At 37.5% G+C, this 17,330-nt stretch overlaps 1 protein-coding gene across 3 annotated transcripts in view; it reads right to left on the reverse strand.

Moving 5' to 3' along the window:
• The window catches only part of SLC27A6 (solute carrier family 27 member 6), a 38,376-nt gene extending 22,023 nt beyond the window's left edge, over positions 1-16,353 (reverse strand). For 2 of the 3 annotated variants that reach the window (XM_042822920.1, XM_042822919.1), the window contains exons 1-4: positions 15,779-16,353; positions 7,181-7,387; positions 3,742-3,900; positions 3,156-3,280 (exon numbers count right to left, since the gene is read on the reverse strand). In XM_042822920.1, the coding sequence (XP_042678854.1) occupies positions 3,156-3,280; positions 3,742-3,900; positions 7,181-7,387; positions 15,779-16,295 (1,008 nt within the window). In that variant the 5' untranslated portion in view covers positions 16,296-16,353. Of the gene's footprint in view, positions 1-3,125; positions 3,281-3,741; positions 3,901-7,180; positions 7,388-15,778 lie in introns of all 3 variants that reach the window. The other variant, XM_042822918.1, reaches the window with a different exon arrangement.
• Positions 16,354-17,330: the final 977 nt, after the last annotated feature.

The following is a 17,330-nucleotide window of genomic DNA, read 5'->3' on the forward strand; positions in this document are numbered from 1 at the left end:
CGGGTTACTAGAAAAACAAAAACTTGCAAAATCTGACCCTCTGGTATTGTAAAACTGAAGTGATACAGAGTATTCAGAATATTCAGATAGAAGGTAGAGATATGGTTGTCTGTAACTGTGATATATTACTGGTTTGGATATTTATTAAAATGTCTATGTTGAAAACCTACAAGTAGCTTCACAAATTTCCATTCCACAAGTTAATGATAAGAGTAAGAACAATTTCTAGTACTGAACATAAACTGAAGAAAACTTTAATTATATTAGAGAATAAAATGGAATATCAAGTAAATCTTGTGTTGTAGAGAATTGCTTTCTGACTTATTTTTCCTCTTCTATCTGATTGGTATCAGTTAAAACTGCTGCCTTCAAAAAAGCTTGTGTCCAGGTAGATGACAGTGTTATCCAACCAACATAAGCACTGTTCTTACACCCTTTCTCACATCACTTGAATCAACAGCAGGGAACTAACTGACAACTGTTTGCTAAACCCTGTGGTGTCAGCTTCCTTGTCTTCCCCTTTTAAAATACTATTGTTCTAATGCAGCGGAATTTAAATAAAATAAACCCTTAAGCATCTTTTCTAAAGTCAATTCAGCACTTAATCCTATCCAAAGAAAACCTTGGCCAAACTGGTTGTAGAGATTGGCTTGCTTCAGCTTAACAAAACCGAGCCTGGAAGCTTACATACACAATCTTATACATCAGAGGTAATCCTAAGGTAATGCTACTGATGCCAAAGGATAACACTGACTCAATATCAAATGGAGATAAAATAGGACAGATACTTAAAAATTCTTATGAACAATAATTATTGAACTGTGAAACACACTTTGAATACAAGTAGAAGTAAACTCTAGATTCTAACTCAGAGCTTACTAAGTTCATGCAGAGGACTGTAAATGAAATAATTCACGTCATAATGTACAACAGCATAAGACAACTAAAAAAGAGGACAGAATAATCCAGAAGACTGACTTCTAATGTGCATTGGTAAACTATTTCAAGCATGAAAGAAATGCTGTTACCATTCCTATCTTTCCCAAAGCTTAGGCCTCACTATATTATTTAAATCATTATATCATTACTGTAAATCAGAAAGGGATTATTTCTGTTGACCCTCTCTCACCCCTGAGGAAAAAAAGTATCCATAGATTAATAGAAAAGTCCTTCTAAGACCTTTGCTAAAGATGAAACAGGGAGCTGTACTGAGTTAGATTTTGTTATTTGTTAGAGCACTGTAACTAGAGATGTTACGCAATATCAAGCAGCAAAACCAGATTATTAATGTGCTGAATATCCTTTTTCATAGGAGAAGCCATGCTAATATGTTAGACAAGTTTACAATTTCTATTATACTGGCTGTTATACTTTCTGTATGACCAAACAGGGTAGCAAAATAGTCGGGAAGAGAAAAGGCATGACAGTTACTTATTTAGGAACCCAGAAATAGCTGTAAGCATAACATAATGCAGGACTGTTGTGCTTTTACTTAGAGAAAAAGGACTTTCTTTTCTAATGAATGGTCATTGAGTACAGCAGGTTACTAAACAAACTGGATGCAGAACGGGTTTCAGAAAAAATCTACAGCAATAAGACTTCAGGAGCACATGCAGATGTGAGAAGCAGATAGATCAAACAAGGACAGCTAAGCTAAGAGTCTAGGAGCTACCACAAAGACTTGTCAAAAGTTCTGTTCAAAATCTTTGAAATAAGATCTCCATCCAGACACTGAGCAATTGGCCACCACACTGAGTCAGTGACTACCAATAATCCTCTGATTACATTTCTGAAATGATATTATCATTATTTACAAACGCAGAAGAAAAATCTTCAAACAGTTAACATTTGCATTAGCACTGCATCCAACTTCCATACACTTTCACTTTGCTTTATGCATTCTCCTAAACAAGTTGTTAAACTAAAAGAGGACATCATTCCATATGCTTAGTATAGATACTTCCCAGCAGTTACTGGCTTTTATTTATTATTCAGTAAAAGCTGCTTGTGGTCACAACTTACTATTCAAAAGCATTTATTGTAATGCTTTACTAGAGAAAATCATTTACATTGAAAAATTTCACATTTATTACTGAAACAAAATAGGACAGCCTGCAGCTCATAAATGAATAGAACAGCAATTGCCATCATTAGGAAGATGAGTTTTAGTTAAAACTGAACTCTGAGTACTTGTTTCATATTCATTTTGACAAACACAAGTGTTTGTTATGAAACAAGTTATTTTCTTTATCCATTCTATCTGTATTATTCCATAATAAATCTTCAATTAATCACAGAATCACAGAATTGTAGGGGTTGGAAGGGACCTCCAGAGATCATCGAGTCCAACCCCCCAAAAAAACCCCAACAAATCTTATGCACTTAACTTAGCCTAAAGCTTTGTCTCTCTCTAACATCAAGTTGTGGATATAGGAAGATACAATAAAATAGTTAGACCAGGAGTTAATTCAATTAACAAGAGTCAGTCAGCTCTGTGTGATATTTACAATAGGTTCAGCACACACTGCACTCAATAACCTGCAGAAAGAACATCACACTGCTGAGTACCAAGGGAAAAGATGTATTTTCAAGTTAAGGCTTAAGTAGAGTAAGGGAAGAATGTCACTTTAATGAAATTTGCACTGTTGTCTGAAATAGCTTTCTAACTGGAACAAAGACAGTCTTCTGATCAGACTAAACTACTTCAAAATTTCAAAATACGATCCACGTGGATCATACAAGGAACCCAACAAGCCAAAACAGTAATGAAACACAACCTGCAAAATTTTAGACTTCTCAAACACTTACATGCCAAAAAACAAAGTTTTGAAAATTCTGAAAGGGTATTTAACGGTAATCCAGGTTTTCTGAAGTTAGTTTGTAAATCTCTAATATTTATTCACTAAATGGCACTGATTCCATTTTTAATCTCTAAGTCCTTTCTCTTACCTTAACATTTTCACAGTTCAAACAGTTAATTTTTTTTTTTACAGTCTACAGATCACCAAATATTTCAGGAATCTCATGCAAGATGAAGGGCAGAGGAAAAAGCCGAACACAGCTTTACTTCCTTCCCTTCTTCCTACATAACCAGTGCAAGAACAATAAGTGTACGAGTTACTTACAGATGAATTGCCATCATCTTTGCCACTTACCACCGGTTGGCTGCAAAGGTAGCGGCAAAGTTCTCCAATGTACTGGATGACAGTCACATTGTACTTTTTGCAGTCACTCCAGAACTGACTAGCTGAAAACTTCTTTCTTAAGACACACGTTGCGCCTTAATGGATGCAATAGAAAAAGAAATCAGTTTTTTTCTCTAAGTGGCAGCTTATCTAGCTGTGTTTGTATCCACTGGTTTTCTTAAATTCACCAAAGAACATTTTAATTATATTGCAGTGTACAGTACTTAGTCTGTACACACACTTATGTGCTACACACACTACCAAAATACATGCTTCTGAGTTTCTTTTTACCAAAAAAAATAAAAAAATAAAAATAATAAAAAAAAAAACCAAACATTTTTGACCCAAATAACTACATAATCTTTGCCGAAAAACAGCTGGCAAAAGAGGTCCTCCTCTATTACAAGACCTTCCTATGCCCTCAAAATGCAGACCCATAAAGCTACCCAGAAAATAATGTTCATTGATTTAGTTCCTCTAAAAGCAGTGAAGCCAAATTTCTTTAGATGTATGTTTATAATAATTAATTGTACATCAAAAATTAAATAAATCCTACCTAATTCAATACATCCACCAATACCAAGAAGAGATGCTGCACTGTGATAAAGAGGCAGAGTAATATAAATTATGTCTTCTGCAGTAGCACCAAAAGCCCAGAGTCCAGCAGCTCCTTTAAGAACTTGCATGTGACTGATGACTGCAGCCTTTGGAAGACCTGTAATGAAAACAGAATACTCTGCATAAAGCTCACCTTCAAGAGAAGCCATTTCTTTCTTTCAAAGTGATTTCTTTAAAATCATAACTGTATCAGTACTTTGATAGACACCTGTTCAGCTAAATAGACAACTGTAAGAGCCGTATTGTATGTTTGTTTTTCACACGTAACAACACATCAGATGATTGTTAGTTATCAGACGTGTGTTAGTTATTAAATCTGATGTAAATCGATTCAAATAAGAGATCTTGATCAATACACTATCTAATTACACAAAACTAACAAAGGGTCAGCTGTACATATGAACTTCTTTCTACATAAACCAGAATAGTTCTTTTTTAGGCAAGAGAGTCCAACATAATTAAGAAAACTATGCAACCTGCACCAGGTAGATGCAGTAGAGTACACTTATCTAAACATATGTTCATCTAAGTCTAGCAACTTGTTCTAGAACGCTGTGAAGACTATGTAGAATTTAATGCAATGTAGTAAAAGATGCTGAAAGTCTATTCCAATTATGCTCTTCTCAAGGAGATTCTTGATTTTCAGTACAGGATATCTGTGCTGAATTAGACTTATACAAGTGGTCACTGTGAACAAGTACTCTGGTACTTGCTCTTCTGAATGGGGGATGCGATCTTACTCAATATGTGTTCTCTAGTACATGCAAAAATTTCAGACTTAGTCTTCTTGACTAATAAAAAATACAACTATTTAAATTTCAAAAAATGTAGTGGATCTGTGAAAGCTTTATCACTTCTTCTACTGAAGCTACTTTATTTTGAAAACTAACTAGAGCTGTTAAGTGGAAGCATAATCTATGGAGATTCTAGTTAACAGTTATTCCAAAACTCATCACAAAAAAGAAAATGCAGTAAATCCATGATGCCAACCAAAAAGGAATTCCAGTGGAATAGATTGCCCAGGGAGCTTATGGGGTCTCCACCCTCAGAGATCTTCAAAAGCTGCCTCAGGTCTGGTCCTGAGCTGGTGTGTGTCTGTGCTTTAACAGAGGGGTTCAGCCAGATAGGAGGCCCTGGCACCTTAAGCTGTTCTGTGATTTTGAGATTCTATGAAATGCTCTGGAGAGTCTTGAGTTCTTTCTTTCTGCTGCTACGAACAGCTGACTACAGGCTGTGCTAGACAGTACTTACTTTAAAGTATCCTAACAGCCAGTAATTTTATATTAAACACTAGTCTCTTGCATTATCAAAAGTGCTTAAATGTTGACTTACTTTATAGTAAAAGAAGGTATCCCAGACTCCTTAAGCTAAGTAAATCTTATCCTTCTAATTAGTCTTATCCTTCTAATTACAGTGCACAGGAATAAAAAAAATGCAATGTAAACTAATATAATAAACACAGGTATCCCATAACATCCTTCTCTCCAAATTGGGAAAATACGGATCAGATGGATGGACTGTTCAATGGATGAAGAACTGGTTGCAGGATCAAGTTCAGACGTGGGGCCGATGTCTCAATGTCTGAATGGAGATCAGTGACAAGTGGTGTTGCACAGCGGTCAGTGCTGGGACTGATACTTTTTAATATCTTCATCAATGACGTGGACAGGGGAGTCAAGTGCACCCTCAGCACATTTGCTGATGACACCAAGGTGTGGGATGCAGTTCAAGCATCAGAGGGACAGGATGCCATCCACAGGGACCTAGACAGGCTTGAGTATTGGGCCCATGTGAACCTCATGAGGTTCAACAAAACCAAATACAAGGTCTTGCGCTTGGGTTGAGACAACATCCACTACCAATACAACCTAGGAGATGAAAGCATTGAGTGCAGCCCTGCCAAAAAAAGACCTGGGGATACTGGTGGATGGCAAGCTGGACATAAGCCAGCCAATATGCCCTTGCCACCCAAAAAAGCCAACCAAATCCTGGGCTGCATCGAAGGAAGTGTGGCCAACAGGGTAAGGTAGGAAATCCTGCCCCTCACTCTGTGCTGATGAGGCCTTGCCTGGAGTATTGTGTACAGATGGGGAGCCCTTCATACAGGAGAGACATAAATCTGTTGGAACACATCTAGAGAAGGGCCACAAAAATTATCCCAGGGATGGAGCACCTTTCCCACAAGGACAGCCTGAAAGACCTGGGGCTGTCCAACTTGCAGAAGAGAAGGCTCTGAGGTGACCTAGTAACCTTTCAATATCTGAAGGGGAGCTACAGGAAAGAAGGGGACAGACTTTTAGTGGGGTCCAAGGACAAGGTGAAATAGTTTCAAGTTTAAAGAGGAGAGATTTAGTTAAGTTACAAAGAAAAAGTCTTTTACAGTGAGGGTGGTGAGGCACTGAAACAGGTTGCCCAGAGATGTGGTTGATGCCCCATCCCTGGAGACTGTCAAGGCGAAGGTGGATCAAGGCCTGGCAAGCTAATCTGGCTGTGCATGTGCATGTTCTTTGCAAAGGATTTGGACTAGATGACCTTTAAAAGTCTTTTCCAACTCAAAGTATTCTATTCTTCTATGATATGTGTTAGTGTTACTATAGTGTTATTATACAGCTGACATCTGAACATTTTGAGGTTTTTGATTTTTTTATTCCAGACAAACATTTTTACTTTTTAGATCTTCTCCTGGAAGCAGAAACAAATATACTAAATAATTATTTATATGAAGGAAAAAAAACATAACAAAAAAAACCCACCCATAAAATAAATCTTTAATTCCTCCTGCAGCTAAAACTGAATGAGAATGCCAACCTGCTTATTTTAGCAACATCATGCTCCTTTTCAAGTCACTGAACGGTTGTTTGTGGGGGTTTTTTTTGTTGTTTTTTTTGTTTTGTTTTGTTTTGTTTTCAGCCTTAGCTTCTTAGCTGCTAGACAACTGGTATTAAATTTAGCCATCTGTTTCTACACTAAAAGTCTAATAACTTAATCCTATTTTCAGTCAATACATAGAGTTCGACTTAATGAAGAAAAAATGTCTATTTGCTTGTTTTTTAAAGTTCTGGGTACAGTGTTAGGATGTTAACTGTAAAAACAGGGAAAAACATTTTATAAACACCTCAGCAGTTAACTAGGTAGCAAAGCTTCTCTCACGGTATTTGTACAATCTAGCAAATAAAAAAAAGAAAAAGCACATAATGCTTTAAATGTAAGTATTCATCAGTAAGAAGAATGCTTATTTCCCAACAAAATGATACGAAATATGATATTCTATTATAAAAAGGTTAATCAAAAGATGAGAGCGTCAAAAAAAAAAAAAAAAAAAACAAGCTTGTAGATGACAGCTTTAAGAAAATATAATCTCTTTAGCATACTTGTACCTGTTGTTCCTGAAGTAAATATATATAAAACGGAAGATCTGAGGTTACTGGCAGAGCGTCGACTAACTGGAACAGGGTCTTCAGATGCAGCCTCCATTTTGCCTAAAAGGCTATGCACACTTGGAAAAGTGGAATCCTTGGACATTACCCAAACACTGATGTCTTTCGGGAGGTTAGGAAGAATTTCTTCTAAAGTTCCAAGCAAGTCTTAAAATTTAATATAAAATAATGTTAGTTAGATTATGTCTCCAAAAAGTAAATGCAACTAAGATACAATTTCTCTGAAAGTTTTAATTTTTATAACAGGAAATTTTATTCGTCTTCATTGATGTAAATACATAAAATAGTGATGAGGTGGACTGGAAATTGAATGAAAACAGGATCTAAAATAATAAGAGCGCTGCTGACTCCACAGGGTCTAATTGTCATCTAGCTCTTACAGCAAAATGGTGGTCCTTGATTACCAGCTCCTGCTCTCTGCTTACCACTGCATTTTTTACAACTCTTTCTCATTGTTAAGAATAGAAAGTGGCATCATTAAGCTTTGAATAAAAGATGAATAAGTATTAAAGGTGAATGGTAAACATACACACAGCCAACAGTTACAGTGCAGGTTTCCCTGGATGTCCTCAACAGCAATCTCTTGAATAGAGGCTCTTTTTCTCAAAAACACAGATGTGATTCAAATGAGAGGGGGGATGGGAGGAAAGAAAAAAAAAAAAAAAAAAGAAAGAAAAAGATTAAAAGGAAAAAAAAAAAAAGGAAGAAGAAAAAAAAAAGCAAAGTAACATGGTTATGGACACCTGAATTTCAGAGAATAGAAATATGATACGGCCCTGTGGCTTATTCAGACACTTCCAAAAAATGTGTCTATTTCTGTGGTTCTTCGACTTAATCTTCGCCTGAGTCTAATTTTAGGTATCAAACACATTATTTTTTGTAACTACACATTCATTCATTCACAAATAACACTCCTATTAGCTTTTACCTGAGTTTAAATGCAAACTCACTTTTATAAAATAAAATCAGCAGTGCAGATAAAATGTATGTTTTTTGCTTAAGCAGGAAAGAAACTGAGAGTTTCCCAGTTTAGCTCCAGATTAAATAGAAAAAATAGATTAAATAGAAAAAATTTGAACAGAGGCCAATTCCTAATGAATTTAGTATTTATATTTTTAAGCATTTTTCAATCAATTTGAATATCAGAATATCAAACAGATATTAAAGTACTAATCCAGCAAATTTCTTAGGTGTAGGAACAGTCATACTGCTTTCAGTATAACCATTCATATATTTACACTTAAGTGCATTACTGGACCTCAGCCTATATAATCAATCTTGTAAATATTCCCGTGGATATAAACGTATGTTATTATCTCAGGTTTTATAAATGAATAAATGAATAAAGTTGAAATGACTCACCCAGAACCTCATAGCAAAGCACTGCCAGAGCCAGCATTTGAACTCCTTATGCCAACCCCAAGCTCATTTTGCAAATACAAAATACGAGTATCATCAGTAAAACTCTTTTGCATATACTGTACACCATAACTGTGCAAGATATTTAATCATTCAAAAAAAATATTTTCCTCTTGACAGACTATTTTATATGTTTTAGTGAATGACACTTCTATTACCTTAACAGAGATACAGCCTCCCATTCCCATGGGAATGCCTTACATGAATGCCTTATAAACCTGAAGATGACACAGGATGGCTTCTGTATGTTTTGTAAATCTTTAGCAAGTATATCTGATGGGGTTGTGACATAATCATTTTTGCATCCTAACTCCCTTCACTGTGGAGTTATTTCAAGAAGATATCATCCAAATAATAATGAAAATCTGAAAGAGCACTCTATTTGAATAATTTGAGTACAGTCCCCTTTCACTCACTATACGTAGAACACAGTAATGAGAAAGAAAAGTCATTTTAAGCACAGCAGTGTGGACTGAAGGAAATCTTACACAGTGAAAATTCAGGTTCTCTCAACAGTAATTCCCCTTTGCTGTCGCATTATAAAATTAGGGCATATTTTTCTATTCATAAATAAATATTAAAGCACAACAGCAGTATTTCTAATGATTAACAGCTGTTAATAAACCAAGGAGGACTAAATGACTATGTTGCTTCCAAATATACTGGTAGTTGCAGGTACAGGGTTAGATTAAAAGAAATAAAAGTGTATTCGAAGTGGTTGGAGCTCAATTTCTGTTCTCAAAAATAGTCAAAGAGTACAAAATCCGTAACAGTTTATTGACTGTATTGGCATAGGCACCAATTACTGTGCTGGCAGAGATGTTAAGGACAGTTAAGAATTGTTCATTGTTAATATTAAGGATTTCTCAATTTCCACAATTCCTGGTAATCACACATACCAAACTCAGCTGGCCACATTGTATCGTCAGTGTGGTGTACAGATACTAAGCATTCAAAAGAAATTCAAGAAAACAGTATCTCTGTTAATAAGTAATGCAGGTACCAAAGAGGCCATTACTGAATTTCTTCATTTTCCATAGCTAGATTCATTACTTCTTGAGTTATTTCTAATTGCTCTGTCTTCCATGTTTTTGACAATAATAAAAATGAAGGTGTAACACTGGCCTATTGCTGTTCTCTCTGCGGAAGATATTTTTGCTTAGAAGTATATAATAAAAAAGAAAAATTCACAAATATTTCTGATATGTTTTTCTTGTTTTCTTTTGTTTTTTGTTTTTTTGTTTTTTGCTTTTTTTTTTTTTTTTAATTCAGAAATTCCAGATAAGGTGTGCACCTAGTTCTTTAAGTGTTTGAGAAATAAGAACTACAAAAAAGAAAAAAAAAAGGATTTCTCTCTAATTTTTTTTTTCTTTTCCTTTCTTTATTTGAGGAAAGGAAATGGTAATTACTAATATCAACTTCATGTGTATAGTCATTTAATATCAAAGAATAACAGAAGGGAATAACTCCCTTTTAGTAGAGTGAAATATTTTTACTCTAAATAATTAAGATCCAACTTCAGAATAGAAACGCATGCTGTTTCTCAGCTCATACGACGAAGGCCTGTTTCTGTTGTACAAGAACTGGCTATTTTTTTAAACGATTATTGAACATTAGATCTGTGAGTAAATTATACAACAGAACAGCGTTTTTCTTTTTTGTTCAGGAACCGATTACTTGGAGCAATATGTGAACATTTGTAATGATAAACAAAGGGTAATTTAAAATTGCAGTTTTCAAAGTGGCAGAAACATAAAGTTACTTCTGGAACAGGAATGAACAAGGGGTATTGGAAGACAGAACTCTCAGCTGTGCTAAGGCATTTCCAGAGAATAATTCAGATGACAGTCAACTCGTGTTGTTCCATGAACAGAGAATTTACATGCCTGATCTTGCATAGAGCTCACTGGTCCTTACATATCATCTTGTCCTTGTGCCAAAAATAAACAGCCTGCTTAGAGAAACTACTACATTTCAATATTTCTAGAGGTACCTGGCATGTGTAATTAACCACATAGTAAAGAAATGATAGTAAAGCAATTCAGCTATTCATATCTGTGGTTTTCAAGTACTTTTTGGCTCTGTAAACCATGAAATTTTGATCAGGTTTTGGTTTATTTGCTTTAGAAGAAATGACTTTATCTAATGTTTTGCAATATAGACAGCAGCTCTGTGTGCACTGTTTACACAGTTAGTATATGAATATTCACCATTGCTACCTATTCCACTGAAGAAAAAAAAAATTAAAGATATGTCAAAAGGAATGTGCTTCTCCAAATATTTTTTTCCTTTTTTAGCAACTCATTGTTTAACAAAATGCTCATGAAACTGTGTTATGTTAAGTTCACATGCATATATATTAAACATCTTTTGAGGCTCTTTTAAGAAAGAAAGGAAACACACTTTGGTTATAAGCAACTGTCCTAGACTGCAAGATGTACAAAAGGTTTTTTATATTATTTCCTAGGAAAGAAACAATGTGGCCTATTGGCAAACAGACAACAGTCCTACACTGATGAAAGGAATAAATCAGATTATGAGATAGACTTGCACTGAACAAGAAGTTACTCAGTAAGCAAGCTGTATCAAATTGTTCTTACATAAATTTGATGAGCACCCTGACTCAGTAAACTATGGCATGTCCAAACTGTTTCCCACACTGTCTGGCATCAGAAAAATTACTGTTACCTGTACCTGATTGCCAAGTGACTCCTTGTACTCAGCGTCTATTCTCACTAAGTAGTAAAAACAGAAATTTCAAGTCAGTTGCAGATCCAGTGATGGAATCTTGAAGTGCCACTGTAGGCAGAAAACATTCAGTGGGCACAATCTTCCCATCAAAGGATATCTTGGGACAAAGAAAAAGGTTGAAATAAAACAAATGCTCAAAGAGATACAGCGTCAAATAGAACTGTTAAGAGTGTCTTCTGCAGATCTGCTATGCTTTCCTTGTCCTGTATGTTCAGGTCCATATACCTTTGATCACTTATTTCAAAGTTCAGAAAAGACAAATTCTTACAAAATTCTTTTTTTTTTTGTACCCAATGACTTCCACATGAAAGACGACACTGCTATTTTTACATAATAATAATTTAAAAATACATCAAATATTTTCTTTACTCATTTTTGGCAGGATGTAGACACATTTCTGTCTGAACTTTACCTCTATCAGCATAAATCGTGGTTCTGAGCTCAAATAACTGGCAAAAAGAGTTTGATTACTGCACAAAGCACTGCTGATGCCTAAAGAGTAAAGAACTCTGGCCAGGAAAAAGCTGCACTTTGCACAGCTGAGAGATATCGTTCTGAATGGCAGAATCACAGAATGGATGAGATTAGAAGGGACTGACTGTCGGAGGTCATCTTAGTCCAACACAGTCATGGTTTTGCTTAAACACAATCACTTAAGAACAGCTGCCCAAGCACATACACACAGCATGTAGTCTTTGCTGTCAGGGCTGTTGTAACACAATCCTTTCACAGCGAAATCCTTGAATCAGAAGTACTGATGGCAAGCAAGGCTCAGCTGAACTCTTTCCAGTAAGAGCATGCTATAAATGCACTAATGAATTCTGTTTGTATCTTTTGGGTGAGTCACTAGATTATGACTGTTTTTTTATGGTACTGCTTTTACACAGCTGAGATAAAATACGTTTCTTGTTCAAGTAAGACTTCAATTAATAGAAATATTCCCTACAAAGACCACAGTGCCTTAAAAGTTAAAGCGTAACTCAGTATCTTAATTCTGTTTGTACTCATAATATTTAAATAAATAAGGGTGACAGAATCCGGCAATAAATGTAGTCAGAATAAGCACCTTTTAGCAGATCAGATTCCCAGTCAACTGACAATTTGATAGGCAGAAGGCATACAGCTTCCTTTTTCTCCTTCACAAGTTCTTTACCTACCTACCTCTCGGACAATTGCTGCCTTATTTAAAACACAGTTTCAAGCTTCTGACTCTTAAAACAAGTATTCTCCAGAATGTGAGTGGTGATAGAAAGTTTCTGAAGATGGAAGACTGAAAAAGTTAGATAAGAAATAAAAGCAAGAGCTAAAGATCCCAAAGTCATTGAAATGCTTTTGAAAAGACAGCAAATGAAAACAGCTAAAGAAAAATTTGTTCTGAACTACAATGCCAAGTGGAAATACTAGAAAGGAACACAAGGTATATATATTGGCAAAACAGAATCTGCATGTGTCTTACATGCAAGGCAATTCTAAAGGGAATAAACTAAGTTACTAGGTGTTGCAGGCAACAACAAATTATGCTAAATGAACTAAAAGAACACTGCTATTCTGCAAAAAATACCACTTGCTAGAGATACTCATTTCACATAAGAAACCAACAAGAAGGAGACACTTCGCAGCTCTTCTAGCATATGAGAAGAATCAAAGCTTCAGGTATTCTGCAAACTTCCTGCAACTAAATCAAAATGAAACCCCAAAACATCAGTTCTGCTAGAAAACTTGAATCCAAAGTCAGAAATAGCAGAGAGATTATCACAGTATTGTCAGACAAGAACAAGACCTGGCTGCAAATGCTGAAGGAAAGATTATACTAAACCACAGCCTCTGAAAAATTTGCAGACAGAAAAGACAACTTAGGAGTACAAAGTCCACACATTAGAGTGATCTTGCAAGAAGCAACATGAAAGGTATGGAAGAAAATGTAACCATAAATACCACCCAGACTATCTGGAGAGAAAGTTAAAGCATACTGAAAAAAAATGACAAGATATACCAAAAGAAGAAATAAGATGCAATTGCCACACACAGAGATTTGTCAACCAACACAGAGATTTGTCAATAAACAATTGATCTGTGGGTAGTGATGCAGATATCAACAGAAAGTTGGAGGTCCACTGTCACAGAAATGAAATTTAATTGGATTTAAATGCAGATTGAGATTTAAATCCAGATTTAATGTGCCACTAACAAGCACAAATTTCAAGAGAAAATTTGGTCCTGCTGAGCACAGACAGTTAATGACCAAAATGTGACAGGACAATTTCCATCGTGCTGCAGTGTTAACTAGATCAAAGGTAATCCAAAGTACTGAAAATACAGCTTTGTAACTCTTTAAATGGAATTTTTAACACAAGCTGGAACACGAGTGTTTTTAGTGTATGCCTTGTGCAATAGAATATCCAATTTAGTATGCTGAGTTCAGGCTATCTACAGTCCTGTAGAAAAGAGCATCAAAAGAGCAAAGCACACAAGAAAAACTCAGGTCATACCTACTGATAAGGCAGTAACCCTTGAAACACAAATACTGGATGAAAAGACGTTAATACACCTCCGAGAATTTATCTAATCAACTATGCAGATGCATTGTTAAATACTGACCTGCAATTTTTATAAATATTAAGGAGCACAATGTGTGATAACAGTGTATGATCCAACCTTTTGTTTCGAGTGACGTGAATCAGCCCTCACTGCCTCTGAACAGTGTGTTAACCCTAAACTTGAAAACACAGATCTCTTTGCAGAGGCTGCTTCTCCATATGACATGGCCAGCAAACTAAGCAGGGCTTCAGCTTTTTTCACAGAGATGGGCAAAAAGAGCTCCTAAATCCCAAAGAATAATGTAAAATCTTGTACCTCAAGGGTCTGAGGAATTGAACACAGAGACCCACGAATAATGTAAGAATACCATCACATAAAAGACCAACTCAGACAGCAGCTTGTAGGTATAACCTATTTACACATTGCTTTTCTATGAGCTGAGATGGCAGACAAAAAACAATCACAGACAGTGCTCAAGAACTGCCTTAAGATTAAACCAGTTCCTCAGTCTAATGACTTAAAAGCACATATTTAAGAGACTGTGTTAAATGAGTTATTCTTTTAATTAAGTAAGAAGGCAACATTTAAAACTGAGAGACCAGAAACACTCACCATACGCTTTGGGATTATATTTAAGTTTCATTTGTTTAGTTATTAAGTACACCTTTACTCTTAAACCAGCATAGGCATACAATTGGAACTACATAGTAATTTTAAAGTATGTAAGGGAAAAATATTAAATACAACCATGAAAGCAGAAATTTTCAGTAGCATAGAGCAGACAGAAAGAAATTTATACGTTAGGTCTCATGAATGCAAAGCCCTGCAAACTTTGTTAACAGGAACAAGACAAGAAGATGTGAACTAGACATAAGGCATTTGAAATAATTTGAAACATTTGAAATAATGATTTTAGAGAGGCAGAATGAAGCCAACATTTCAAATTTTGAACTATCCTCCTTCACCCAGTGAGTCACAGTTCTGCATGATCCTTTGCTATTGTGGGTTTCACCAAGAGTTGATCAAAAAGGTAGAGGTGCTCAGGAGCCCAATTTTAGGTTATATCTCTCTGGCTTTGATTTATAGATCTCTATAACTGGGTCTTAACTGCAATAATAAAATGCACCGTATATCTACATGAAGTTTTTGAATTATTTTTAAGTACATAATAAAAAAATGTACTGGAAAAACACAAAAGACACTGTTATCACCTAATGAAACACAGTGATCTCTTCTATAATCTTCTACTTACAAGGTAAGTTGGTTATTGTAAATCAACCTTCTACATGCTGCACCTATAAAGTAAAACTCTCAGTTCTAGACTCTGGGAAACAGGCTTAGCTTTGTGAATAGATTTAAAGAAGAATCTGCATAGCTCATAGCTATGGTACAAACTTTCCAGTTTTAGCTACTACAAGAATGGTAGAACAGTTCAGGAAAATAAAATTCATTACTTAATAATGTAACATAAAAATTGACTGTTTCAAACAGTGGGAAACCATTCTCATTAGCTCATTTTAATGTTCTCTGAGACATATTGGGTAATTTTTGAAGTAATTAAACATTTGGAACAAGCTACGTGCAGATGTTGCAAACTTTTCTGCAATGAATACCATCAAGAACAGGTTAAATCCATGCCCCCAGAGCATGGATATACTTCATTTATGTGACTTCAGCTTTATCCCGAAGCCCTGAAGCTAGAAAGCCGCAGATTTCTTTCATTCCATGAACATCTCAAACTTTGGTTTTCAGTGAAGGAGCTGAAAGGGCATACAGTGGAAGAATGTGACACTAAAAGCTTTAGACATATAAATCATCTGAATACTCTACCTGCTCCCACAATCAATATCTTGGGTTCACAGCTAGTGAGACAATGCAGGAGAGACCTGGAGCGGACATTGAAGTTGAGGAAAGCCACCACGCATCCGAGCTTGGCCAGTCCAAACCACACGTGGATGAAATCAGGCTCGTTGCCCATCAGCAGGGCCACCGTGTCACCCTTCTTCAGAGTGCCGTGGTGAAGGAAAACCTGCGCTACCCTGTTACTGCGCCTGTCCACATCCCGGTACGAGAGCACCTTCCCATCATAGATGAGGAATGCTTTGCGGGGCTGCTTCTCAGCCAGCTTCACAAACTTGTCCAGCACGGTGACAACCTTCCCTCTCTGCCTGTAGCTCTCCACTCTCAGCCCATAAAGCAGCACCTTCAGCAAGTATCTCAGATCAGCCCAGAAGTAGGGGAAGAGAAGTTTCTGGATGAGATGCAAGGAGGCAATGCCGGCCGCAACGCCCGGTAACCAGGAGGGAAGAAGCATTGGGAACGGAGAGAGGTCGTCCCAGGAACGCATTTCCTTACAGCACACGGCGCGGCACCCAGCGAGCAGCCTGCCGGGGCGCAGTCTGAGAGGAAACCCAACGGCAAGCACCCGCCTCAGCCTCGGCCGCGCCCGGAGCCGCCGGCCAGCCGCAGCCAGCTCCGCACTTGGCGGAATGCGAGCACCGCGGAGAGAGGCGAGGTCGGGGGGGGCGGTAGCTCAGCACCTTTAGCCTTCCCCTCCCTCCTCGGGACTCCCGGCGGCGCGCCGAGCCGCTGAAGAGGCGGCGGGGGCCGCTCCCTGAGCCGGTTGCATAAGGCGAGCGCCGTCTCACTCCACCCCGCGCTCACATCGCGGCGGCGGGAGGACGAGCAGCTGCTGCGCATGGTGCCGGCAGAGCAAACAGAGCCTTGCCCCAGGCGGGCGTGCCGTGCTGTGCCGTCCCTTCTTGTGGCTGTTCGGTCCTGGGATGTCCTTACGCTTCCACTCTGCCGAGGCGTCCAGCCGGACTTGGGGTACACAGCCTTGACACCGGCACAGCATGGGCCCTGCCATGTCTTCAAGAAGTTTTGAACAGAGGAGACCAGCACCACTACCGCGGTCCCAGAAATGTGCTTGTGACTGTCACACAGAAATGGCAGGCTGGGTCAGGGCTGTGGGTCAGTGTACTATGCCACAGGCTGTTTGGGGTGAAGGCAGCAAAGCTGTGAAGAAGGGTCTGGAGCACAAGTCTTGGGAGCAGCAGCTTGAGGGAACTGGGATTCTTTACTCTGGGAAATAGGAAGTTCAGGGGAGGCTTTATCACTCTGTACAGCTAGCTACCTGAAAGGAGATTATGGCAAGGTGGAGGTTGGACTCTGCTTTCAGATGACAGTGATAGAATGAGAGCTAGTGGCCTTGTGATCTACCAGAAGAAGCTCAGGTTGTATAGTAGGAAAAACTTGTTCTCAGAAAGAGCAGTAAAGTATTGGAACAGGGTGCCCAGGGAGATGGTGGAGTCAGCATCACTGCAGCTGTTCAAGAAATGTGTAGATGTGGTACTGAAGGACATGGTTAGCAGGCTTGGTG

Source organism: Centrocercus urophasianus, unplaced genomic scaffold, assembly GCF_019232065.1.
Source record: "Centrocercus urophasianus isolate 14NV4802_14NV808 unplaced genomic scaffold, USGS_Curo_1.0 seq_21, whole genome shotgun sequence".
Taxonomy (NCBI): Eukaryota; Metazoa; Chordata; class Aves; order Galliformes; family Phasianidae; genus Centrocercus; species Centrocercus urophasianus.